Below are 26,219 nucleotides of genomic sequence, written 5' to 3'. Positions count from 1 at the left end.
CACGCTCCTACCCTCCAACAGGCGCTACCACTGATTACTACCTTGTCATAAATACGTTGCTGCGCTGCGTCGCAAAGTTTAAATCAGCAGTTTGCGCGAAATAGCGCGTTTCAGTAGAATAACCAGTACCTCATGATTTTTGATTTCTACAATATAACTGTGAAAAAAATGAGCTTTCAAAACTGCCGCGCAGAAGATGACTTGCAGGAAGATCATATTCGCTTTTTAATTTTGTGGTATATTGCTTTCATGATACATTTTTAAAAGCATATTTTCATTTAAAATAATATCAATAAGTCCTACGACGATCCATGGTTGAGACACAAGCACACACGTATATAGTTATCGGCACGGATATTGAGCCCTGACCTTCACCTGCGCAGAAGCGATTTATTGGTTTATTGCCTTATGTGTACAGGGCGCAAAGCGATCCCCACTCTTCCGCCAGGAGCTCAATATCCATGCCGATAACTATACAAATAACAAAAATGAATCGGAGATCAATGTTCAACCCAAAGCTAATTTCGCTACTCAACCACAGATGGCGTTATTCTATTGGGTAGCGATATTAAACCTCTTTACACTATATTTTCCTTTATTCATAGGGTTGTACGTATGGATAAACAGAAGTTCCTCTTTTACGCCAAACTAATGGATTTTTATGAAACTTGGCTGCAATATAGCGTATACATTGAACCAGAATAACATATAATTTTTAGGCTACTTTTTATCCGGGTGCGGGAAGTAGTTGCTTGAAATATGAACATATATTTTTAATGTAATGAGGAAGACAGCATATAGCCTTAAATACTATAACAAATGAAAGAAGTTATAGACGACAGAAACATCCTCGTTTATAATGACAGCCTAGAAATAATAAAATTAAATGTGAACACACATCAGTGCGTCAAACACGGCCTGTGTTTACGAGGTAATGTTTTCAAAGACAAAAAATATATACATTCTGAAACGGAATTCAATGAACTCTGAAAAAATTGAATCAGACTGAAAAAAAATTCGTTCACTACTTTATGAGCCTTAATGATGATCAATCATTGGTAGAGCCCGTGTCGTGGTAAAAATATTGCCAATGAATTCCATTTCAGACTGAATAATAATTACAGAGAAAGATTATTATTATTGTTTGCAGATGTATTAACACTGGCCGTTTTCCCGCGGTTTCAATCGCGCCCTGAGCAACTGTCCTTACCCGAATGAAATATATCCTGTTACTTGGGAATAATGTTTCAACACTAAAATAACTTTTTAAATCAGTCAAGTAGTTTTGGAGCCTATTTATATCAAACAAACAATCTAATCTTTCCTCTTTATAATATCAATTTAGCATAGCAATTTAGATTCTTCCGAAATCTTGAGTAGTTTTGAGAATGTGAAGTGTTTGTCGTCCATCAAATACACGGGAATATTTTCTTAGGTAATGGTAACAACCGCTTGCATTGTCAACGGGTACTGTCTCCTTCCAACGCAGGTAAACTATGGTATATATGGGAGTGTCACTAACGAATTTCCATATGAGTTCAGTTGAATAGGCTGATGATGAGAATGGACACAATTGAGACATGCTTATTCTTATTAAAAATTTATTACTTACATACAATATGTTTGTCTTATTCTAAATACAACTAAAGTAACTAAAGTTGCTAATTTATATTAGCTAACATAATATCTCACAAAAACTATACATAATAATATTTCCCGTCAAGAGCCTTATATCTAAAGAGCGTCAGCTTTATTCGGGAATTGAAGTGTGTAATAAATATGTCGGCGCCGCCGTAGAGAATATGAGAATACGTCGGATTAGAGTGACAGCTGAGGAAGTGTCACTCTGACGGAGCGTCAAGTTGGGAGCAGCGCGGGAACTTTGACATAAAGAAAAAGGCCCGCGCGCCCTCACCAGGCGAATCGTCTCAATTCGACGTCGTAATTTAGTTTATTGTTTGTTTTTCACCATAATTGTTATTTCTTACTATAAAGTGTACTCAAGACAGTGCTGGCATTATTATTCATTATAAACTAAGCGTCTGCGGCTAGAGTAAACGATGGAGATTTCTGATGTTGGTAACGAAGAGCCGACATCAGAAGTGGGATCGAAGAGAGGTCATGCTGTGGATACGCAGCCATCAAAAAGCGACCCTGCAACGCAACTATTGTCAAGCATGGAGTCGCTCTTATCCCGGTTGGTCTCAATCCCACCGCCCCAGGCAGCAGTAAGTTCTAATGTGACACCAAAACTCATCCCATACGATCCTGACGATAAGGCCGCAGATATTGAAGATTGGTGTGCACTAACCGAAGTCATAGTAGAGAACAAAAATCTCGATGGTGTCGACTTACTAATGGCACTCACTAGAGCACTCAAAGGTCGTGCCGCTACCTGTTTAACCAAATTAAACTTGAAGAACATATCCTGGTGTAGTATTAAACAATTGTTATTGGCTAGATTTGCCAAACCGAAACTGATTCAAGATCATTTTGATGAGATATTGCGATTTCAAATCGAGGCTAAAGAAACTGCATCTGAGTCTGCGTTGCGCTTATGGAGCATGATCGAGCAAATTCCAAAAGCAGAATTATCCGAAGAGGTTATTACTGGGTTTGTCATATCTGTTTTATGCCAGAAGGATAACTTGATACGTAGAGAGCTAACATCCCATGTCGTTACTACTCGCGCTCAGCTATTTCGAATTCTTAATGGCATCTCGCTGAAACGCCGGACGGATAATACGGACGGGTGTCAAGACCCTGATGTGAAGCGACCGCGGACGACAGATACGAGGTTTCTTGGCAAATGTCATCGTTGTGGCGTAAGGGGTCACAAACAGTTTGAATGCAAATCGCGTAAGGAAGATCAAGTATCGAAGCCTTCAGATTATTCAACTTCCACCAACAAGCAAGACAAAACCATTACCTGCTTTTCGTGCGGAAAGACTGGACACACGTCACCAACTTGTCCCGACAAGAAGAGGCCCGGTGGGTCAGCGAACAAAGAAGTCAACCTCTGCGGCCATGACCCCTCCAGATCCTCGCTGGAGACATCTTCCGGTGAGCGGTTTCCTTTTCTATTCGATAGTGGATCATCTTGTTCACTCATAACTGAAAGTCTCTCTAAGCGGTTTCCGGGTACTGTACGCAACGATTTAGTTTACCTTACTGGTCTTGGCGGTAACGACGTCAAATGCTCTAGTCAAATGTTAAGCACAGTTACGATTGGTGATGTTCCGGTTGACATTACATTTCACATCGTGCCAGATTCCGATATTTCTGTGCCGATTATTATAGGTAGAGATATTTTGGACAAGGGTTTTTATGCAACAATTGATAATAACAAAGTTGTGCTTAATATGAAACAGGAGGCTAACTTTTGCATAAGCAAATTTAATGCGTACTTTGTTTCTGAGGTTGACACGGACTTAGTAAATGAAGATAAAGAAGCACTTTTAAGAATACTGAACAAATATTCTGATTATTTTGTTGATGGTGTACCAACAAGGCGCGTTAAAACAGGGCAGTTAGAGATTAAGTTGATAGACCCCCATAAAGTAGTTCATAGGTCACCTTATCGTTTAGCACCGGTAGAAAAACAGGTAGTTCGTGAAAAAATACAAGATCTTCTTGATGCAGGAATTATTCGTGAGAGCTCCTCCCCCTTTTCAAGTCCTATACTTCTTGTAAAAAAAGAAAGACAATACGGATAGAATGTGCGTCGACTACAGGGAGCTTAACTCAAACACTCATCCAGAACATTATCCATTGCCTCGCATAGAGGAACAGATAGATCAACTGACTTGCGCTAACTTTTTCTCATCACTTGATATGGCTAGCGGCTTCCACCAGATCCCTATTCATCCGGATTCAATTGAAATGACAGCCTTTGTAACTCCTGAAGGGCAATATGAATACCTCACTATGCCCTTTGGTTTACGTAACGCTCCATCCGTTTATCAAAGATGCATCAATAAAGCCTTGCAAAATCTCAACGACAAGCCTCTAATTTATATGGATGACGTTCTCTGCTATTCCCCTGATATTTCTCAAGGCCTGCAACGCCTAGATGATACCTTGTATGCCTTGACAGATGCTGGTTTTTCCCTAAACCCCAAAAAATGTAAATTCATGAAAGTTAAAATCAATTATCTGGGTTATTCAATACAAGCTGGCGAAATTAGACCAAACTCACTTAAGATTCAAGCTTTGGCAGATGCACCTCCTCCAAAAACAGGCACACACGTTCGTCAGTTTATTGGACTCGCGTCTTACTTCAGAAAATTTATTCCCAGTTTTACAAATGTCATTGGACCTCTTTATCCTTTAACTAAATTGAAGGGACCGATTAAATGGACTGACAAACATGAAGATATTCGTAGCAAGATAGTTGAGATTCTGACTTCCGAACCAGTTTTAACAATTTTCGACCCAGAACTGCCTGTTGAATTACATACAGACGCCAGCGCTGATGGCTACGGAGCAATTCTCATTCAAAGGAAAAACCGCTTGCCTCACGTAATAGAATATTATAGCAAACGTACATCTGAAGTAGAATCTCGCTATCACTCGTATGAATTAGAGACTTTAGCCGTCGTACGAGCGGTAGAACATTTTAGGCATTACTTGTATGGCAGGCGATTCACTGTTTATACAGATTGTAATTCGCTAAAGGCATCAAAGTCAAAAGTTGACCTCACTCCACGTGTACATCGCTGGTGGGCAATTTTGCAAGCGTATGATTTTGACATTGTCTATCGCGAAGGTCGCGGAATGGAACATGCTGATTATCTCTCCCGTAATCTACAACCCGAAGAAGGTGCCTCTTCTAACATATCTCCTATTAGGAAAGAAGTTAAATTTGTAGAACTACATCAAGGTTGGCTTTCCGTGGAACAGAAACGAGATAGCGAAATCCAAGACCTAATAAACAAGCACAACAACAATGATATGCCTGATTCGGTAGCTCGCACGTATGACGTTAGAGATGGTATTTTATATAGGAAAGTCGAACGAAATAAAGCTACTGTGTGGTTACCTGTTGTTCCCCGATCCCTTATTTGGACACTAATTAACCATGTTCATAACGAAATACAACATCTCGGTAGTGACAAAACGTTAGACAAACTTTATGAACAATATTGGTTTCCCCAAATGTCTAAAAGTGTGCGACAATTTGTTGATTCGTGCATAGTTTGTAAAGCGTCTAAAGGGCCTTCGGGAGCTCAATCAGTTCGCTTGCACTCTATCCCTAAAGTACCCGTGCCATGGCATACGATCCATATAGATTTCACTGGGAAATTGAGTGGTAAAAGCGATCGCAAAGAATATTGCTCGGTTATCATAGATGCGTTTAGTAAATACGTTCTTCTCGAGCATACGGCGTCACTCGACGCCACTAGTGCGGTGCGTGCTCTAGAAAAAGCTGTCCATCTCTTTGGGGCCCCTAAACGTGTCATTGCAGATCAGGCTCGATGCTATATTAGTGCCGAATTCAAGAAATTTTGTACTGAGCATAAAATCAGTCTTCATTTCATTGCAACAGGTTCTAGTAGAGCGAATGGTCAAGTAGAGAGAGTCATGAGAACGTTGAAAAGCTTGCTTACGATAGTAGAAAATGAACAGAACAAAACATGGCGTGACGAACTAGGCAATATTCAGTTAGCGCTAAATAGTACGAAATCCACAGTGACTAAATACTCACCAACAGAATTAATGTTCGGGATTCGCGCACAATCATTGGGTATGTCTAAAATTTCTATCGCACAATCGGACGAGGAGATTAAAAGGTTAGATTTAGAATCCGTTAGAGAGAATGCGTCAAATAATATCGAAAAGGCTGCATTAGCAGACACTCGTCGGTTTAATCGTGGTCGCGCTAATATCAAACCATTCACCAAGGGTGACTTTGTTTTTCTCAAAACCGGTGAACGAAACCAAACTAAATTAGACAAGAAGTTTAAAGGGCCATTCATTATAACATCGGTATTAGAAAATGATCGCTACGAACTGAAAAATATTAACGGTTCAAATCGCGTTTACAAATATGCTCATGAGAACTTGCGTCCAGTACCTAAGGGACATACCGGTTTACTTGAAATCACTGACAGCCTATTGAATGAAGAGGAGACCGTGTCGGCGTCGGATGAATTGACACAAAACAGTAATGATTTCGGTGATACTCCAAATTTCGGGGATATGTTGCGTGCAGACTCGGTCACTGCTTCAGCTGATTCTGAAACGCTCACTGCGTGGTCAGATACGCTTAGCCTCTATGACTCTGACACCTTAGATGTACAATATGAAGTCGAAGTTCATACTGAGCAGGATCGTCCATAACAGAAAGGTTAGTTACTGTGTTATGTATTATGAATGAGTATGTGTGATAGATCAAGGTTGAGAGACAGTGCAGTCCGGTCTATGTTTGGGATGTTGTGTTACACAAGCTGGTCGAAGGGACAGTGTCGTCCGGTCCATGTCGCTTTGGCGGCTGGTCGAAGGGACGCACTCGTCCGGTCCATGCTTGTGACAAACTGGTCGAAGGGGCAGTGTCGTCCGGTCCATGTCGCTTTGGCGGCTGGTCGAAGGGACGCACTCGTCCGGTCCATGTTTGTGGTTGTGTTATACAGGCTGGTCGAAGGGGCAGTGTCGTCCGGTCCATGTCGCTTTGGCGGCTGGTCGAAGGGACGCACTCGTCCGGTCCATGCTTGTGACAAACTGGTCGAAGGGGCAGTGTCGTCCGGTCCATGTCGCTTTGGCGGCTGGTCGAAGGGACGCACTCGTCCGGTCCATGTTTGTGGTTGTGTTATACAGGCTGGTCGAAGGGGCAGTGTCGTCCGGTCCATGTCGCTTTGGCGGCTGGTCGAAGGGACGCACTCGTCCGGTCCATGCTTGTGACAAACTGGTCGAAGGGGCAGTGTCGTCCGGTCCATGTCGCTTTGGCGGCTGGTCGAAGGGACGCACTCGTCCGGTCCATGTTTGTGGTTTTGTGTTATACAACTGGTCGAAGGGACAGTGTTGTCCGGTCCATGTCGCTATGGTGGCTGGTCGAAGGGACGCACTCGTCCGGTCCACGTTGTGGTGTGTAATGTTATGGTGTATGAAGTTATGGTGTGTAAAGTTGTAGTATGTAAAGTCGCCGTGTGTAAAGTTGTTGTGTGGGCAAAATGTTGCTTCTGTATTATGGTAGACATTATGGCATTATGTTCGTCAGGGTGGACGAGCGGATCATTAGCCGTGTACTGTTTTGATCTTTCCAGGACGCCATTAAACTACTACGTCCGAGGACGGACGATTGTCAGTCTGGCCGTGTCGGCGCCGCCGTAGAGAATATGAGAATACGTCGGATTAGAGTGACAGCTGAGGAAGTGTCACTCTGACGGAGCGTCAAGTTGGGAGCAGCGCGGGAACTTTGACATAAAGAAAAAGGCCCGCGCGCCCTCACCAGGCGAATCGTCTCAATTCGACGTCGTAATTTAGTTTATTGTTTGTTTTTCACCATAATTGTTATTTCTTACTATAAAGTGTACTCAAGACAGTGCTGGCATTATTATTCATTATAAACTAAGCGTCTGCGGCTAGAGTAAACGATGGAGATTTCTGATGTTGGTAACGAAGAGCCGACAAATACAATAAATACTTTGAAATAGAACCAAACTGACAAACTCCTTTAGATACCTTTAGATCGAAATTTAATATAAATTATTCTTTGTAGTGTTCATCACATAGTTTACAATTTACATACAGATCATAGAAAATAAAAACGATAATTGAAAATAGCGAACGTGTTCTATTGTAGACCGAATTCATCACATGTTATACTTTAGACACTGTACACTAGAACTTTATCATTGAGTCGTTTCGAATAACTTTTCACGAAAGTACTTAATTTTTTGTGCAAAAAATGCTTCAAGACCTTCAGCACATCGATAAAATTCGGAGTCCTTTGGATTGAAGTATCGACAGTTATCAAATATTTTCGTCATATCACCAATAAACTCACTTAAAGTACTATATATTTGTTCATTCACTTTTCTTTCCACTGTTTGTAAATCTGAAAAACAAAGGTTATAATATATAGCTGTTATGTATTTAACTTTAGGAAAGTTCTTCACAAAACGTGCTATTTAGAGACAATTTTGTTACAAGAGGCGCTTTTAGGAAGGAAGCTGAATGCATGGAATTAATTTTCTCAAGACGAGGACGAAGACGTAAAGCATTATTAATAGTAATTGATTAATAATAAAATAACGTACCCATAGGTTCTTTGATAACTTTGTAGTAGGTGGGAGCTTCTCTGGGATCTACAGGTTCCATGAATGGCCAAGCGTTTTTGTGGAGTTGTATCTGTTTAACAAGCCTCTTTAGGTTTTCAAAGTCTTTTTGAGTTAACTCTTTCATATTCGCATAATTGACTGAATTATTTTTTTGACAATTGGGGCAAATGTACTCATCAATGTTATCTGCTTCTGACTGTAATATACCAACACAACGACCATGGAACCAATCTTGACACCGGTCGCAACATATGTAAAATCTGTAATAAAGAGATATTTCTTAGAAAATTGAGAAATTAAATGAGAGAAGTTCAGTTATTGCACGACAAGTAAATTAGACATCAATCCTTACATTCCCAAAAAGCTGAAAATTGGCATGAATATCAGGAACACATTGTAACGAAAATGAAAAGTTTACATGGCGAAAGTTACTATTTATGACGTATAATTTAATATCTGTATCTGAAAATACTTTCACTTGATGGTATTGTAAGGTGGTTGATTTTTTGTCTACGCTATGTAATTTCTAATTTAATTGTATTCTCTTGATAAAGCGAATAAGATAAAGATATATAGACTTACTGTGAATTATCGTATGGTTGCCGGCAAAGACAGTACAACTCTTGTGTTTCCTCGGCGCGTCGACAATCTGGACATACATACTCTTCCATCGTTTTACTCATTTCTTCAGTGACTCCAACGCAATCGCCGTGGAACCAATTGCTGCAGTGCTCGCAGCCAACATAAAATCTATAAAGTTTATATTGTGTTAAACTTGTTAGAGTTCTTTTGGCTCCTAAAATTCATTTTTATCTTAATATTTCCTTACTGCATGTTCACGGTGGATACAGAAGTGATATACAAGAAAATAATGTTAATTACTTTAAAAAAAAATGGAAATATATGATTTAGCATTTACTTTTGCCATAAAGTAATTTTGTACAGGTACATAAAAACTTAGAAGACAGAGAGCGAACTCCTTTCGGCTTATAGCTTTTGCACGCAAAGAATCTGGTATTGAAATAGGATAAGTAACGAAAATAAAGCTTACTTGGTGTTGTCGTAGGGAGTGCGACATATACATAACAATTTTTCTTTCTTAACAGATCTCTTGTTAGGTCTAGGCGTGGAAGGGGCGGTCGTTCCGCGTCGCTTGCCTCCTCTCACTTCCTCTTGCTTGGTGCGTTCAGCGCGAGTTCGGAGTGCCAGCTCAGCCGACAACTCTTTCTACAATAATAGAAAGACTTTACAGTAAATAGTTAGGACGACTTACAAAAAGCAGCAATCAGAAATATAGCGAACCTGGATTTCGACACCGAGCTCTTTTTCTAAGAGACCTCGCTTTTTTATAATATCCTTTTTAAGCATCTCCTTGTGTTTGAAGAGCAACATCTGCAGCCGAGAATTATTGGAAGCGGCTCGACGACGCTCATCAAGGCCCGTAGGGTGGGTATGCGCGGGCGGGGGCGGCGCGGCGGGCGCAGGCGGCGGCGCGGCGGGCGCGGCGGCCGGCACGCGGGAAGGCGCGCGGGGCGGCGGCGCGGCCGGGGCTGCGGGCGGCGGCGAGCACGGTCGTCCACCGCGCGTTCTCTTGCGCGGACTGCTGTCCACCCACTCGTCGTCGTCGTCGTCGTGTCGTGAAGAAGTGACGCGGCGGCGCGCGGGCGGCGTGGGCGACCGAGCGATCACAGCGATCGCCCGAGTTTCTCTCTCTGGCTGAACCTCCGGCTTCATTCGTTTCTCTTGATAGCGTTGAAGCTGCAGCAACTTTTCCTCTATTTCAGGATTCAAATTTTCTTGCTTGAGCGCACTTTTAATGGCTGAAATCAAATATTCAAAAAATGTAGCAGCCGAGCTGCGATACCGTTGAGGAGCTCCCTCGTTTTTTTTGTACTCTTAGTCTCCATCATCGGGTCAGATCTAAACTTTAAAGGTTTTGTGGTGCTATAAGTAGCAAATAAAGCAGCTTGCCAGAACGTGACGTAAGTAGCAATTCTTATTTTTTTTGTTTGAAAATACTTCCCAAATGCTCCCATTGTCATCCAAGATCTAACTATAGAAACCTTAAGAAATCGAGAGCAATTCGCAAAAATCCTGATGTGTGCCTATAATTTCACTCAAGCGTCATGTTTTTTGAAAGGAGTGTATATACTAGGTGTTCCCCGCGATTTCATCCGCGTCCCGGGGTACCAATTCCCATTCCCGGACAAAATATAGCTTATCTCGGTGATAATCTAGCTCAGTGAAAGATTTTTTCCAATCGGACCATTATTTTGGGAGCCTTTAGGGTAACAAACAAACAAAACACACATTCTCTTATTGCTATAGTAAACCAGACTGCTATGTGCAAACTAAACGATAAAAAGTAGACTGTACAAAAACCTATTTTACAATTACTATGATTTCTTTTTTGTTCAAAATCAAGAGCGATTTTTTTATTAAATGATTTTTTTTCTACGCTAAGCTATACACTCCACTTTTTAATTTCATGCACCGTAACAGAAATACTGGGTTTTGCCCAATTTCAGACTCAAGGAACTCCACTAATAAAGAACTATCCTTTCAATAATAATGTTACACTTACAATTCTGGACACGGATATCAATAAGGTCTGATAAAGAGTAAGTTTCACAAAAATGACCGCCGAGTTGTAAAAAATCTTAAACGAATGTTCTAGAGTAGACTGATCAAATAATAGTAACGGTGACATTAGGTGAGGTGGCAACAATGTTTGAATTGATTATAACATTATTTTGAAGATCTGCTATTATTCTTATCGAATAAGCTACAGGTTTAATTTCCAAACAGGGCCTAGTGTTGGAGGAGCCCGCGGCTAGGTAACAGCCGCACGTATTGGTCAATTAATCAATTATAAGGTTAAGCATCGCTTGGCGCGGTCGGACCGTGAATGGGTGAACATTTTGTCATGACCGAGTTGATCCGTTGTTTTAAAAAAAATGATAACTTAAACTTCTTTGGTAATCGATACGGGTAGTCAGCAGTAGAAGCCAGAAATTCTGTCACCAGTCTTACCAAGGGTTTCCCAGGTAACCAGGTTGAGGTCAGATAGCCAGTAGGGTGTTTAGTTGCAAGTGGTTGGACTGGATGCGGACTCCAACATAGTTGAGAAACGGCAAGGCAGATGATGAAGCGTCAGTGTCAGAGTTTTACTAAATCCTCATGGTGGCCTCTGAAGTGCAATTGCAAAAGCAACTGCTACAGAGATGCGTTCAGGGCCGTCGGCTTTACGTGCTCTCGTAAGCTTGAGAATGTTTCAAGAATCAACAAGGCGACCCAGGGCCGATCCGACCCAGGTCCTAGTGAATGGCATTCACGCTTGCGATCACCGCGGGGCAACAACAGTTACCAGATCTGGCAGTATTGATTTAGATGTCTGTCCAACTTTAGTTCCTATTTTTGGCCGACAGAACAACTGGATCGGCGGAGATCTAATGACGATGAATGAAATAAGACATCATCAATAAGAATTTTAAAATTATTTTTTGAATAGTTTTACACATTTTAGATAAGAAAATGTAAGGTACTGCACTCTTGTGAAGTAGGTACTTTCATTTTTAATTTAGCTATGGAAAGATTTTTGTTTATCCAGACTTCTGAACATGTAAAATCTAATGGATATTGAAGTAAAAATTATTAGGAATAAATACTTACTTTGTTGGATATAATCAGGTGTTAACACGAATTTATTACTTTGTAGAACATCCGGACCGGAATTTATAATATCTGTTTTCGTGTTATTTTCTTTTACATCTTCAAGTTTGGAAGGTGTCGCCTCCTGATGACTAGCCGCCTCAGCTACATTTTCTTCACCGTTCATAAGTTTTTGTCGTTTTAATTGATCTTCTTCGCTAACATCCTATAAGTAAAAGGTGTTATTCGTGTCAAAATATGTAATACCATTCCTTTTCCACTCGCCTAAAAGTTTTGGTAATGCCGTTTTCAATATTGTAATTAAGAAATAGGGTTATATGTAAAAAAAAAGAACTAAAAATCATCAACATCCGTTTGTGGGAATATATTAGTTTATAAAATTAAAATAGTTTCTTTGTCTACAAAAAAAGATAAAGAATCCCTATTTTTTAATTGTAAATTCAATATTGAAGCATTAAATTGCCCATACACCCCCACAAAACGTTTGTAAGCAAAACAAATAATCACAAGAAATAAAAACTACATAAAAAAAACAGGACGTGATAAATAAAAGTCGATGATTATTTTAATATTTTATTCAAATGATACTATTTTACTATCAATATATTAATAAGGAATCGAGTTTTAATAACTTACAGGTTACCAGGTATACATGTTAACAGGTGGTGTATGAGCAATTCTTTAGACCGCTATATCTTATTTGTCAAATAATTGTTACTTTGTGGTAAAAATCAGAAAAATTATAACTAAAATAGATAATGATAATAATTTGTCTGATGTTCAATTTTTATCTACCTACTTTGAGTTACAGGCAGATAATATAAAATCATCTTTTACTAACACAATATGGATACGAAAATTGGACCACAAGTAATACTCATTACAGTTTAAAGTTTACCTATGATCGCAACACTTAAATTGGGGAAATAATAATCAGTTGCATATTGCTGATTGATTGAATTTCACAGTTGATCTTATGTTTTCATAATTATGAGTATCATTTGTGGTTTAATTTTTTCTCCAAATGCCGTGGCACCTCAAGGGCATTATGAAAACAATATTTTTCTTGAGATTTAAACACAAAATTAGAAATGTTCCGCGTTGCATACAATAAATATAATAGATCAACTTCACATTGATAAATATTAGCGCTTTAAACTTTCGTTATACTGAATACTGTATTACTTGAACATTTCAGTCTTTCAGTCAGTTGAGTTATAGATGTGCACGAAATATTAATAAGCCGATACGAGCTTCAAGATGGCTCTTTCGACAGTTTGCTGTAGCAGAAGTTCATTAAAAAAAATACAGGGAAACATCGATTAACCGAATCGGTCCTAAGCGTAATATAAAAAAATACCAGTTTGGTTTCATGTGCTATGCACGGTCATTTCTATATTACTAGCTGTTTTCCCGAGGTTTCATACGCGTCCGATGGGAACATCTTCTCTCACAAGGATAAAATATAGCCTATGTTATTCGGGGATAGTCTAGCTTTTGAATAGTGAAAGAATTTTTATATCGGCTCAGTCGTTACAAATAAAAAAACATGCCGTAGTATAGTATAATCGTATATTTAGTTTTGTAACGCTTATTCACGATTTTGTTTACCACATGTAGCCGGATTGTCTAAATAAAATAGTCAATGAAAACCCAAAATATGTTAGCAGTCGGATTTAACAAAGTAAAATCGACGGATTCAATCAAGGTTCCGTTGTCCAATTTAGAGTAGTAGAGCTTTGGCAACGACTTAGCATTAATGACCGGGTATGAGTTGGTAAAAACGATGACGTAAGTAAATCTGCAAATTTCCCAACACTCCTTGGATAGCGAGTTACCAACAGAATTTTAGCCTACCGGGCTAAGATCTCTTGCTTGCTTGGACAAGGTAACTTAAAAGGAAAGCTACTTTACTAACAAAAAAAAAAAAAAAAAGAACAAAATTAGTTCATCTAGAGATTATAGATTTTTATACTGGCTGTTATCCTGCGGTTTCACCCGCGTCCCGTGGGAACTACTGGTCTATACCCTGACAAAATATAGCCTATTTTACTCTGGAATAGTGTATCCTACGTATTGCTTTTAGATTTAAAGCCGAAATAAAATTCGAACAAATGAATTATTGATATATTTTTAGACAAATACCAAGTCGGTTTAAAAAGCGCAATATTTATAAATGTGAGTTTACTAAGATTGTTTATGCAATTAAAACTCTTTGTCACGCGTATCATCAAGCTTAATGTCAAATTAATAATTAAGAATATAAGATTAATATCGGGTACCGGTTGTGTTTCGTTATAATAATACTGAGTTTTATTTCACTACTCTATGACTATGCACTACCTACATTCAAGATGTGATAGATATGTTTTATCTAAAATATTAATTAAAATATACATGGATACTTATTATTTACACAAATCTTTGGTGTTTTTCATGTAAAACTAATGGTATATAGTAACTATTCCTTCACACCATTTTAATAACATAATAATTATGTGCCAGTCTTATAAATTATAATACATTATTGTATGTTCAACATGTCTAGCATCAGATTTAGGGTTCGATCATAACGAGTGCAACCTACAAAGACTTACTCGCGGTATTTTTTACCTTCATAATGAAAATGCGCTTTAAAAAGTTCTTTTATAAAAATACGCGCTCATTTTGATCCCACCCCAATATGAATCCGATAAGTTTGGAAATAAATCCGCCACTTGGTATATATTTATTTAAGATTTCTCAGCTATCAAACTATCGCATTAACGGCGAACTATAATAAGGCAGCCAATTTTTTGTCATAATAATCCGTCTGTAAGTAGATTTACAATAAATGATGTATGTTTAAGCGGTTCGGTTCGCAATATACATACATACATAGTAAAGTATAAATATAGTCCGGAGCGGCATCTAATAGTAATATATTACCTGATGCGTGGGCACGGGCAGCGGTTGCAGGGACTGTATGGCGTGCAGCGGCTGCGGCGCCACGGGCGCCAGCGGCGGCGGCGCGCTGGGCGCCGGCTGCACCGCCAGGTACATCTTGCGGGGGCCCAGCATACCCTGCTTGCCTGTAGACTCTTGAGCTGCAAAGGTGCAGTCAATGAATGCTTGGATAGCTAAGTCATTTACCGATTTAATTAAACCTCGGTATTTACTAATTTACCTTTTAGCAACTGTTGTTTAACTTGGTGTTGCACTAACGCCAGTTGTTGCGGCGTCAAAGAATACCCGTGCAGTCCTTGAAGAACTATGCTGGGACCACTACTTGTCTGCATGACCTGTAATAGAACAGAAATATTTCGGAAGTTAGCTTTAACTGCACTGACTCACAGCCACAGTACATATTGCACAGACGAGTCTTCGATATTCCTTAGTTGTGTAAGTTGGTGGGAGGAGACGGAACGTAAAAACGTGGAGATACATAGTAATGTAAAAATACATAACGTTATAGTAAGTTCAACTCAGTCGTGCGCGCGGCCTTATGTGTGGGTAACCCTTGTACATATACAGTGACTTTGTGTGCGTGACAAGAGGTACAGTCGGGTACAAATACAGTTATTTAGGGGTTGTATACGGCTGTTTAAAGAAAAACGTTATTACGTAATTTAATGTTTATTTATTTATAATGATTCTGAATCGCTACTTGAAAAATCAAATGATGAATTTTCGGATTCGCTACTCTTCAAGGTGAATTATAAATTCTGACTCCATGTCAAAATGTCTATAGTATTCTTCTTTTTTCTTTTGTACATGTCGACAAGTATTATACCACATCCCTTCATCAATTTGACTTAAACGTTAATTTATGAGTTTCATTATTTCCGTCTTATTTTGGTCGACATTATGCGAAGCAATATTATTTTTTAAAATTCCCCACACATTTTGTTTACATTATTATACTAGATTATACGTTTTTTGTGTGATCAAGTGGAGATCAAAGGGGGAGGCCTATGTTCAGCAATGGACGTCCTATGGCTGAGATGATGATGATGATGATGATGATGATACGTTTTTTTACATTCTTAGTCCACACTTTTATTTATTGTCCGCGTACCCCGAGCTAGAAAATATGTAAGGAGTATTTAATTCATCTTAGATATTTCACCTCATTTATTTCTTAGATATTGTCAATGTCAATTTGATAAGACGTATGAGAAAATAATGAAAAACTATATTTAGGTAATAATAAAAAGCTTTGAATGTTGTTTAATTTTTTGAAACGCTTTACCTGACTCCTTAATAATTTCTTCGTGAATAACTAGTATTTTCGTAAACGACTGTACCCATAACAAAAAGCGATAAGAACACGTCATCCTCGGACGACGTCACTGTCACACGAATGAAAGTTGTATATTTACAAGCCAACGCACACATAGGGCCGCGCGCAAATCTGAGTTGAACTATCTATATAATGCTATGATTTAAAAACTAATGAGTAGGTACCTATTCGAAATTGTCAGACACTATTTTAATCCATTGTATTGGTACATATTATAAAAGTTAACTTTTCAGACAGACAGTATCACTCATAATTACCTGTGCTGTTACAGTTTTAATAACGGTGCCAGGAGGTTGGCCAACCAGAAGTCGCTTTTCTACAATTTCATCTTCGGTAAGCTGTTGTTGTTGTTGCTGTTGCGGCTGCGGCTGAATAGGCACAGGCGCCGGCTGCGGTGCCAGCGGCGGCGGCGCGGGGCGGGGCGCGGGCGCCGGGGACGACACCGGCGCCGCGCTCACGCCTGAAGGACTCTGGCCGATGTGTGCAACTATCTGCGCCTGGTTATTTCCAGTCGGCCGAATGAGAACCTGCTGGCCGTTGACAGTGGCAAGCTGAATTTTGCCAGCAGCAATCTGCTGCACTAAGACAGGATTATTGACGACGATCTGCTGCGGCTGCGGCGGGCGCGGCTGCGGGCGCGGCGCGGCGGCGCGCGGCGCGGCGGCTCGGGGCAGCAGCGGCGCCTGCAGCAGCACGGTCTGCATGCGCGGCGCCAGCGCGCGCGCGCCCGCCTGCACCACCACGGGCTGCGCCGGCTGCACCACCACCTGCGCAGGCGGCTGCACCACCATCTGCTGCGCCGGCTGCACCACGATCTGCCGGTTGCCCTGCACCACCACCTGCTGAGCGGGGGCTGTGCCGGTGCGACCTGTCTGTCTCGCATCGTCGGCGTTCTTGACGTCTCCTCCGGGAGAACTGTTACTTTCGATCGGCTTGGGCGCAGGAGAAGCTGCTACGAGTTGCCCTGTGACTCCTTGTTGACCCGCCATTACGACGTGCAATTTGCCATCAGGCATTTGTATCAGTTGCTGACCCGCTAATAAACCTCTAACAGTTATTTTTCCATCGGGCGCCCGGATTATTTGAACCTTTTGGGGCCCTTCTTTCTGTGGAGTGGCATTTGATTTTGAAGTACCATCGTTCTGTGCCGATTTCGTTGGTCCTGCGATAGGCTGGCTGATTACACGTGTTGATCCATCAGCTCCTTTAGTCATAATAATCCTCCTAGTGCCAATAACCGTTTTTTGCCCAGTGGGGGTTGTGGCATTTGTAGTCAGCAAAGACGTTAGTGTACTTTTGCCACAATTCTGGTTGGTGTTAGATTTTGTTTTGTCTGAAATAATAAAAGTTGGTTGTGTACTATTGTACTGAAATAACGAGTTGTTACGATGGCAGCAAATACTATAAAGAAAAAGGTATTACACCAGTATCAGTGTGAGTACTCGTAGAAGTCTTTTATTTTGAGTTCTAACTACTTGTAACAACAGTATTCGATTTTCAATATTCGACTAAAGTTTAGAGATTATGGACCTTTAGATACATCGGGATCGGTGTCGTCGCTGTTGACAGTAAAGTCCCCTGCCATGGACCATCGGACTGGCAGTAATGAATTTGTCAAACAAAAACATTTCCATGCAATAGTAAATCTCTTTACCTTGAGACATTTCCAATGCCCTCTTCTGTTGATGAGCAGCTCGTTGTTCGCGTAACTGTTGTTCCATTTTATCTTTGAGGTCAGCAGCATTAGCCGGCGGCGCGACGTTGCGCTGCGGCAGCTTGCCCGTGGACGTGCGCGTGACGGGCGTAGCTCGCTCCGTGCGTTCGCCGTATTGTCGAACTTCCCAAAGTTCTAGCTTATCTTCATCAACCCACTCTTCAGAGACCTTCAAACAAAAAAATATACATCAGTAGAGTAGCTTTCGTCAACCGCACATTTATAATCAAATTCTAATTAATTGATTACATATATTACCTGAGGTTCGGTGTTTTGGGGCGACTCAGCTCGTTTTCTTTTCCTTAAGCCACTACGTATTGATGTTACTTCACGAACTGTTTTCGGCAATTCAAGTGGTATTACCACCCGTCGCCGAAGATATTGAGTTCGCTCCGAAAATTGCCCTATATGTCGATGTTTTAGCAATTCCAGTGAAACAATTTCCGTATCAGTAGTAAGTTGATGTTTACCATCAGCTGAAGCTGGCTTAGCAGCCATGTCATCCCAACGTAGGCAAGCCCACATAATACGAAGTTGCAAAGCTGCACTTGCTAACCACTGAAGATTGACAGTGCGATACAGCCAACAGGTCTTGAATAATGGCCGAGGACACGGGTACGGCCACACGGCTTGATTAGGTTTCGCGTTATGACTGAAACCAGCTACCGCATTATGGCCAGCTTGTCTACAGAGTTTTCGTAATTCATGATGAGGAAGAACCATTATAGTTTTGGCTTTACTCCTAGTATGGAATGTTGAACAAAGGGGATACTTCACTGGAGTCCGTTTCTTTTTCTTTTCTACTGCTGATGTTTGTACACGTTTGAGATAAACTTTTCCAGAGGGATTCTCAGTAGAATATACTCTTACCACATTTCCCTCTGTTTTTTCTTCTTTGATAGTTTTATCTTCTCTTTTATGAGTCTTTGTTGCACCAAATCTTCTATTGACCATTGCACAATACTTTACTTTGTCATTATTCTTGGCTGATGTAACAGAACATTTGTAGGATGAATCTTTTGCTTCATTATTGTTTCCAGTATTTGTAGTAGTCGAAGACGCTTTCGAAGCTCTTCCTCTTGTTATTTTTAACTTAGGAATAGGCGGTCGTTCATTGCTATCGTTAGTTGTACTGGCATTGTTATCTTGTTCTGAAGACTCACAATCAGTTAATTCCTTCAATGGACCTATTTCAACCTCATTATCTTCGTTATTGTTGCATGTGATATCAATATCCATTTCGTTCCCGACTGCTGGCACAGCGGACTCTTCAAGAGTACTCTCTGATTTGACTACACACGAGTTATCGTCAATATCATCCTTCTCTACTTTGTAATCAACATTATCGCTGTCATCTCCACTTAATTTTCTCTTAACATAGGAATCACAAACTTTGTTGTCACATTCTTGAGCACATGCAACTGCTGATAACAGATCAGTCAATATGTTTTCGCTTGAATTGGTACAAGAACTTTTACCTAATAGATATTGTTCCAAAATTGACACTTTAGTATTATCTTTTGAATTTCCTAGTAGATTATTAGAATTCACTGCTCCACCTTTTAATAAAGTAACTAATTGAGACAAAAGTTTGCCTTTCATAATGCAAAGGGGTGAAAAACAATTAATTTTAATTTCAGAACTCTGCAAAATATTTGCTGTATCAATTTTATTACAACAATGTGAGTAACATTGATATCTTTTTGTTAACTGATTGATTTTTTGGTATTCATCCCTTAACGCATCCACATTTTCAGTATTACCTGCATCTCTTTGCTTGGTTCCGCTGACTGTACCACAAATTGATGACATATCTGGTTCTGGATCGTCATTTTCCACATCAATGTTTTTGTCATCCTCGCTTTTGACTTCCGCTTCTTCTTTTTTTACATTGGCTATTAAATTAGTCAATTTCTTTTCCTCCATAAATTTTAAGTATGTGCGTCGAGCCAAAAATTCATCAAGCTTAGATTTTTTAGCAATCTTTGGGTAATATCTTCTGGTGGATGAGCTCAGTGCTTTTTCAACATCAATTTCTTCAAAACCGTCATCGTCTTTATCGATTTTTAAGTTGCGCATTGATGGGGGTACTGAAAGAAATATTAGAATCAATTATTTTATAAGCTTCACATTTGATAATTCCTTAATACTGTGCAATAGAAGCCAATTATATATTTAAAAAATATTATCAGATCCATGTAAATGTTTACTGATTAATTACTTACATTTTTCCATGACATCTTTATTTTCGCCTTCATTTGAAATAAGATAGTCGTAAGTTTTAGGTTCAACAGCTAAAACTTTTATGATACTGCCTTCTCTTACTCGTACTGCTATCTTTGCAGGGCCACTCATGAGACTAGCTTTTGTGACACCATGTTTTTTATACTTTCTCGTCGACGAATTCCATAACCAACCCCATTGTCCATGAATTCTGTATTCTTCTCCTTTTTGTTTCCATACCTCAAAATCATTAAAGTACATTGAATTTGTGTATTTACAATTTTTTGCACATGTGAGTACTCATGTACTCACATCTATAAATATATAGAAGAAAGGCGTCTTAGTTACACTATTTATAAACCAACAATGGCTGAATCAATTTGGCAGAAAATTGGTGGATTGGTAGCTTAGAAGTAGGAGACAGACAAAATATATTTATCCCCATCCAGATATGGGAAGTAGTTCCCTCGGGAGGCGAGTGGATATGAGTAGAAGATAATAGACAAAAATTATATTCCGAAATATACAAAACAACATTAAAATATACCTGGTGCCGTAGTCCGAGAGAATACTTTACAAAATTATATGCAGTCCGATATCTTTCCTCTTCTTCATCTCTTTCTTTTTTTTCTCTCTTATCAAGTTTTTTTCGTTCTTCCCGATCAGTCGCAGTTGTTCGTAATAATCTAACGTGACCTAGTTGTTCATGCCACGCAGGTACCCAAACAACACTTTTGAAACATGCCTGTTAAAAAATTATTTATTATTTATATATTGACCACAACATGTGTCTGTCTGTGGCACACACACCACTGTTACATCATAAACCAATTTTCAATGCAGTATGAAAGTAGTGTTTACATTTATTTCTATGATGGTTCTTACGACTTGTTTCATAAAAAGTATTTCATCAACAGAATAGTAGGATCTCAGATACTTATAGTTCGGCCATTCAGAGAATGCGTTCCTGACACGTCGCGATTGAACTGACGACGTAACTACATTCATTGATTATTGATATAATAATGTTGTTTTAATGCTCCTCAATTGTTAAAACGGTAAACAACCAGCAAAAATATTTTTATCGTAACTGCAACGCCATTGCAAAGTTACGTCGTCAGTTCAATCGCGACGTGTCAGGAACGCATTCTCTGAATGGCCGAACTATAATAGCAGTATGTCGTGTTTAGATTCGTATTCAAGAGTGTTTAAAAAAATACGCTATACTTTCACAACCAGGTACTGCTGCATCAAGCCATATCTTAATAGGTGAATACTAGCGAGACTCCAACGTGAAAGTATAATGCTTATCTTTTTAGTATAAACAGAGGCACTTACCTGAAGTACACAAAGGGCCCTGGCAAAATCACGAGGAGCTTGACAAAGTTGTACAGCCTGCACCCAGGGCTTCCTTAATAGTGACCAGTTGGGGTGCATAAATTGTAATACTATGTTTGACTCCAATTGTAATAAGGTTTGTCTAAGAGTAGCCTCCAATAATGGTTTCGTAGCTGAAGACAAAATTAAACAATAAGGTATCTCTGTAATTCTGAATGTTACTTAGCATATAACAATAAATTGTTGTTCAATAGATAATTACCATTTAGCAATCCAACCCATTTAAATTCTTGCGCTGATGATAAAGAAAACTTATGGGACATGTATCGTTTTTTGTCTCTCTCCTCATTTCTCTGTGGCTTGTTTAAAGCTAAAGGATTGGCAGAGTACTGATTTATGTAGTTCTTAAAACTATTTTCATTTCCTAATTTGAAGAGGTAAGTCCCATTGGAGATTTGGTTGGACTTTAGTCTTGTTAACCTTTCAGTTACTGTAAAAGAACATATTTTAATTATAAAAAAATATAAATATATCTATACTAATATTATAAAGAGGAAAACTTTGTTTGTTTGTAATGGATAAACTGAAAAACTATCATTAGAAAGCTATATTATCTGCGAGTAACATAGGCTATATTTTATCCCGGTGCAGGCTCCCACGGGACGCGGGTGAAACCGCGGGAAAACGGCTAGTATTTAATATAATACAACATCTACTTGAAACTTTTAACTCATCTTATATACAAGATGTTACAAAATTACCCATAAAGTTGAAAGGGGGTTAAATGAGCCTTGTACAGAGTCAATAACCGTTTGGCGGTGTTTTTGGCTATGATAATGTTTAATAATTTTGTAACATGTTGTATATGTTTGAATCAACATGTACAGAACATAATATGTTCTGTAGTATTGGTATATATTATATGAATAACATTACTACTTCTCAGTTCATAGAACAGTAGTGATACATACCTTCTTCATGTTTTTTCTGAAGTGGCAGTTTTGTCCTACTAGCTGCATTGCCTTTTAACTTCTTATTATCATCATCTTCAGCAGATTCATCATTATCATCATGATTTGTGTCCTCACTGACCACAGTTACCTCATTCACCACATCTCCATCACCAACTAATGATGACACATTTTCAATTTTATCATCTTCTAGTTTTAATTCAGGATTACGGTCAAGTCTTTTTTGTTCTTCTTTTTCTTTTCGCGCTTTGACAATGTTGGCATTTTCAATTTCTAAGTATGATTTTCTACTTCCCTTGACTTGATTTGTAAGACGTTCAGTAATATCCATTTGTCTTAAAATTTCCTGTTTCATTTCCAATAGCTCTCGTACAAGTGGTGCTTCCATTTCATCAGAATCCAACACATTTAATAGATCCTCAAACTGTTCAGACGATGAATAATACCAGACATGCCCATTTTCAGCTTCACTAAAAATATTTGGGAATAATAAATTAATCAATCATCTTAATGCAACTGACTTAACATTAGAAAATATTTCACAAGTACTTACACAAATAAGCGCCGTGCTATAAACCAATATTTCCTTCCATGTCTGTCAAACCCTAGATGTTCATGTCTACACATTAAGCCTTGCTTTTCAGCATCTGGAAGACAATCTGTCACACCCATTGTTTTATGTTGCTTGCACAAAGCACACTGCCAATCTTCAGATGGCACATCTCCTAAAGGTGGATCCACACATTCTAAGTGAAAGACTGCAGGGCATGTTTCACAACATAAAAGATCTCCCAACCGGTGACATACTCGACAATGATCATCATAATGTATTGGAACTGTAACAAGACAAATTAAATTAAAATACCATATAAAAGTTTGTAATTGGACTTTATGAGCATTTTTAATTCCTGTGCCTATGAGACAGAGTGCATATAGTTGAATCCACCTTTTTACAAAACTTTGTTTAAAAAATACCAGGTTTACTGCTATGTTTAAAATATTAACTTAGTTAAAGATTATGGTTTAAGTTTAACACTAATGCAAGTACTTTTCAAGAGCATGTTTTGTAATCAGGTGGAACCTATACTAATATCATAAACCTGAGTTTGTTTATTTGCTTGAAAACTCTAATCTCAAGAACCAAGAACAACTGGTCAGATATTATTTTAGTGTAAGATAGTTCATTAAAGAAAGGCACAATTTCTCATGGGAAACTGCTGGCAGAAGCTAGTATTTTATAAATTGGAATTTAACAGAAGATCAACATTTTAATGTCAGCAGAGATTGAACAAAAACAGCTAGCTCAGTGGCTGGAATAGAAGTGATATTTGTACACTCATGATATAAACAACAAAGGCCTCCCCAAGATGAAGGGATACATGTTGGTAAGGTTTTTAAAGAATTTGTAAATTTATTTATTTTAACAAAAACAAATTTACTTACCTTCACTAAGAAGATCATCTCGTACTGGATTAGTAATTAAAAATTGATTACATAAAAATTGAAGGACAGCCAGCCGATTCTCTACAGATGTGAATGGATATTCACATGCATTTAAAATTTTAACAACATTCTGGTCAAACGATTTATCACTTTCAATGTATATTCTAAGGACTTCAGGCCATGTCATAACATCTAACAAAAATAAAGTAATATTAACACTGTCTTTATGGTCCAGTGGACCGAAATGTGTCTGTTGAGCATCTTCTTCCCTTAACAAGGCTTTGAGTAGCATCATATGCACTTCTACAAGTAGATTGCTCTGTTCTTCACAACTAATCGCTGCACACAAGTCCTCAATGCGGAAGGGTGACAGCCTTACTAGATGTCTGAAGTGTCTTAACACCTCATATACACCAACAACTTGTAAAATTAAATTCTGTGGTATTAGCAAGTCATCTGATGATGGTGGAAGGTCTAAAACTGGAATTTGGCGTTCTTGTTGTAGCCATAGAGGATCTGGACTTGGTGGTCTGAGTAAATTATTAGCCTTACGAGGTGTACCACTGGTAGTGCTGTAGCTGCTGACAGAGAAGTCGCTATCGCTCGCGGCACCATCTCCTACGCTGCCATCCGAACTTTCACTGGCGCGATCTTCTTCTGGTTCCGACCTATCGCTGTATTCATCTCCAAAATCAGATCCATAGTGATATTCAGATTCATGATAATCAGCTGCATGAGGATTATAACCTCTTCGTGAATAAGAACCAGATATTCCACCTCGTTTATTTTTATGAGCCTTTCCTCCTCTTTGTTTTCGTGTACTTCGCCTACTTATATCACTTCCTTGAGGAGACGATGCTCTAGATGCCGAGGGTGTACTCACCAGCGAAGCTGATCCTGCATTTTGCTGATTTAGTAAATATTTTGGTTTTTTCAACAAATGATACTGGAATTTCCTGCTTTTTTCGAAACTCCCCGATTTTGGAGGCCTCCCGCGTTTCTTCGCCCCCCTTCCCGACATCGTTAAAACAACTGTCAATTGTATACAGTCTCGCACGTGTATAGTAAAAACATAGTCTTGTTTACAAAAACAAAAAGATGGTATTGCATTTCAGTTCATCCTAAATCCAACGCAGTCATGATCCCAGCCGTCGGGATACTTCACTTCAAACGATCGTCTCATAACAATTTTAAACACAATATTCACACTGTTTTCTTAGTTATAAACTGAAAAGTCAATCAACTTACTGATACGAAAAGATTACCTACTAAATTTTATAAGAGAAAGAAGGCACCGAAAACGTAATGACGCGAAATGCGAGTACATGCAATTCTGAAACGCTTGATGCTGGCTTCCTATTGGTTGATTATCAGTCCGCCATGTCGTTTTCATAACTTGTGGTTATTAAATATTCGATATGACAAATAACTTTATCCTCGTAAACAACCGACACACCAGAATTATTGAATCTAAGGAAATTTTACAGATTGGGGCTGTATTACGATACAATTTATTGAAAGTTATCACTGGAAGGAGTGGTAGTCGCCGCACAGAACACATCGGCAGCCATTTTGTTTCTTTTAAAATGATTCGACTAGACTACTCTGTTTAATGTCTTATAATTTTTTATGATATCACATGCTACTAGTGCTCCCTGAATAGAAACAAGAATTTATTTTTACAAGAAAGCTATGAAAAACATATATATTTGATTCTCCTAAAACGAATTCAAATTATTAGTACAGAAAATATCAGCGGTAGACATTGATTTTGTCCAACCTAACCATCCTTATAACTTCCGGTGAATAGATGTACACAGATAACAAAAAAATCATATTGCAAAACATACTGCCACTACAATAACAAAACATCAAGTTCACATATATTGCAATGAAATGCTGTGCTATAATAATTATCCGAATGCTTTAGCATCCAATGTGCAATATTTAATTACATTATTGAACCTAAAAGCTAGAAAGCTTATGATTTGATCACAGTGTTTCTAAACTCAAGTAAACTTTGAAGTGATATATCCAGATGATTTTTTAGTTTCTGTCAACTGCCTCGTTTGTTTTAATCGCACAAAGTGCGACTGCTGCGCGTAGATTCAGTTCCCGGATCGGGCCAAAATCACTTTTTGAGTTTTATCAAAAAAGCTGTTCAGATTATGGAAGTTGGTGGTTGATTGATATACACGTGTATCTGAGAGCATGAAGGTGCATTCTTGCGTCTGCTCTCTCTCCGGTCGCGTTGGATCAGAGTCTTAGGAGCAAAAAGGGTGCATCTGTGTTCACCG

General features: G+C 38.9%; 1 protein-coding gene across 3 annotated transcripts; it reads right to left on the bottom strand.

Annotated features, from left to right (window-relative positions):
- Nucleotides 1-1,587: 1,587 nt before the first annotated feature.
- Nucleotides 1,588-25,503, bottom strand: LOC124631042 (nucleosome-remodeling factor subunit NURF301). Of its 3 annotated transcripts, XR_006984469.1 has the most exons (19): nucleotides 23,923-25,503; nucleotides 23,033-23,315; nucleotides 22,480-22,949; nucleotides 21,771-21,998; nucleotides 21,509-21,681; nucleotides 20,718-20,915; nucleotides 20,173-20,410; nucleotides 18,206-20,037; nucleotides 17,888-18,116; nucleotides 16,491-17,566; nucleotides 15,118-15,232; nucleotides 14,880-15,037; nucleotides 11,952-12,156; nucleotides 9,582-10,099; nucleotides 9,331-9,506; nucleotides 8,862-9,029; nucleotides 8,259-8,539; nucleotides 7,633-8,056; nucleotides 1,588-1,780 (listed from the first exon to the last, which is right to left on the bottom strand). XR_006984469.1 is itself a non-coding variant. In XM_047165147.1 (18 exons), the coding sequence occupies exons 1-18, from the start codon at nucleotides 24,941-24,943 to the stop codon at nucleotides 7,851-7,853; spliced, it is 7,575 nt and encodes a 2,524-aa protein (XP_047021103.1). In that variant the 5' UTR covers nucleotides 24,944-25,503; the 3' UTR covers nucleotides 7,628-7,850. The 3 variants fall into 3 exon arrangements, 2 of the variants coding, with proteins under 2 accessions (XP_047021103.1, XP_047021104.1); XM_047165147.1 differs by lacking the exon at nucleotides 1,588-1,780 and having other exon boundaries at nucleotides 7,628-8,056; XM_047165148.1 differs by lacking the exon at nucleotides 1,588-1,780 and having other exon boundaries at nucleotides 7,628-8,056; nucleotides 14,880-15,031.
- Nucleotides 25,504-26,219: the final 716 nt, after the last annotated feature.

This window comes from Helicoverpa zea, chromosome 6 (genome assembly GCF_022581195.2).
Source record: "Helicoverpa zea isolate HzStark_Cry1AcR chromosome 6, ilHelZeax1.1, whole genome shotgun sequence".
NCBI lineage: Eukaryota > Metazoa > Arthropoda > Insecta > Lepidoptera > Noctuidae > Helicoverpa > Helicoverpa zea.
The sequence above is the reverse complement of the archived record's forward strand: the minus strand, read 5'-3'. Positions and strand labels throughout refer to the sequence as shown.

Excerpts from the sequence above, each read along its gene's own strand:
- LOC124631042 (XM_047165147.1), bottom strand. The coding sequence starts at position 24,943 with ATGTCGGGAAGGGGGGCGAAGAAACGCGGGAGGCCTCCAAAATCGGGG. Across the intron at positions 15,233-16,490 it reads TTAAAACTGTAACAGCACAG|GTCATGCAGACAAGTAGTGG; the intron begins GTAATTATGAGT and ends GTTCTATTACAG. Across the intron at positions 10,100-11,951 it reads ACCTGATTATATCCAACAAA|CCATTAAAAGTGCGCTCAAG; the intron begins GTAAGTATTTAT and ends ATTTGATTTCAG.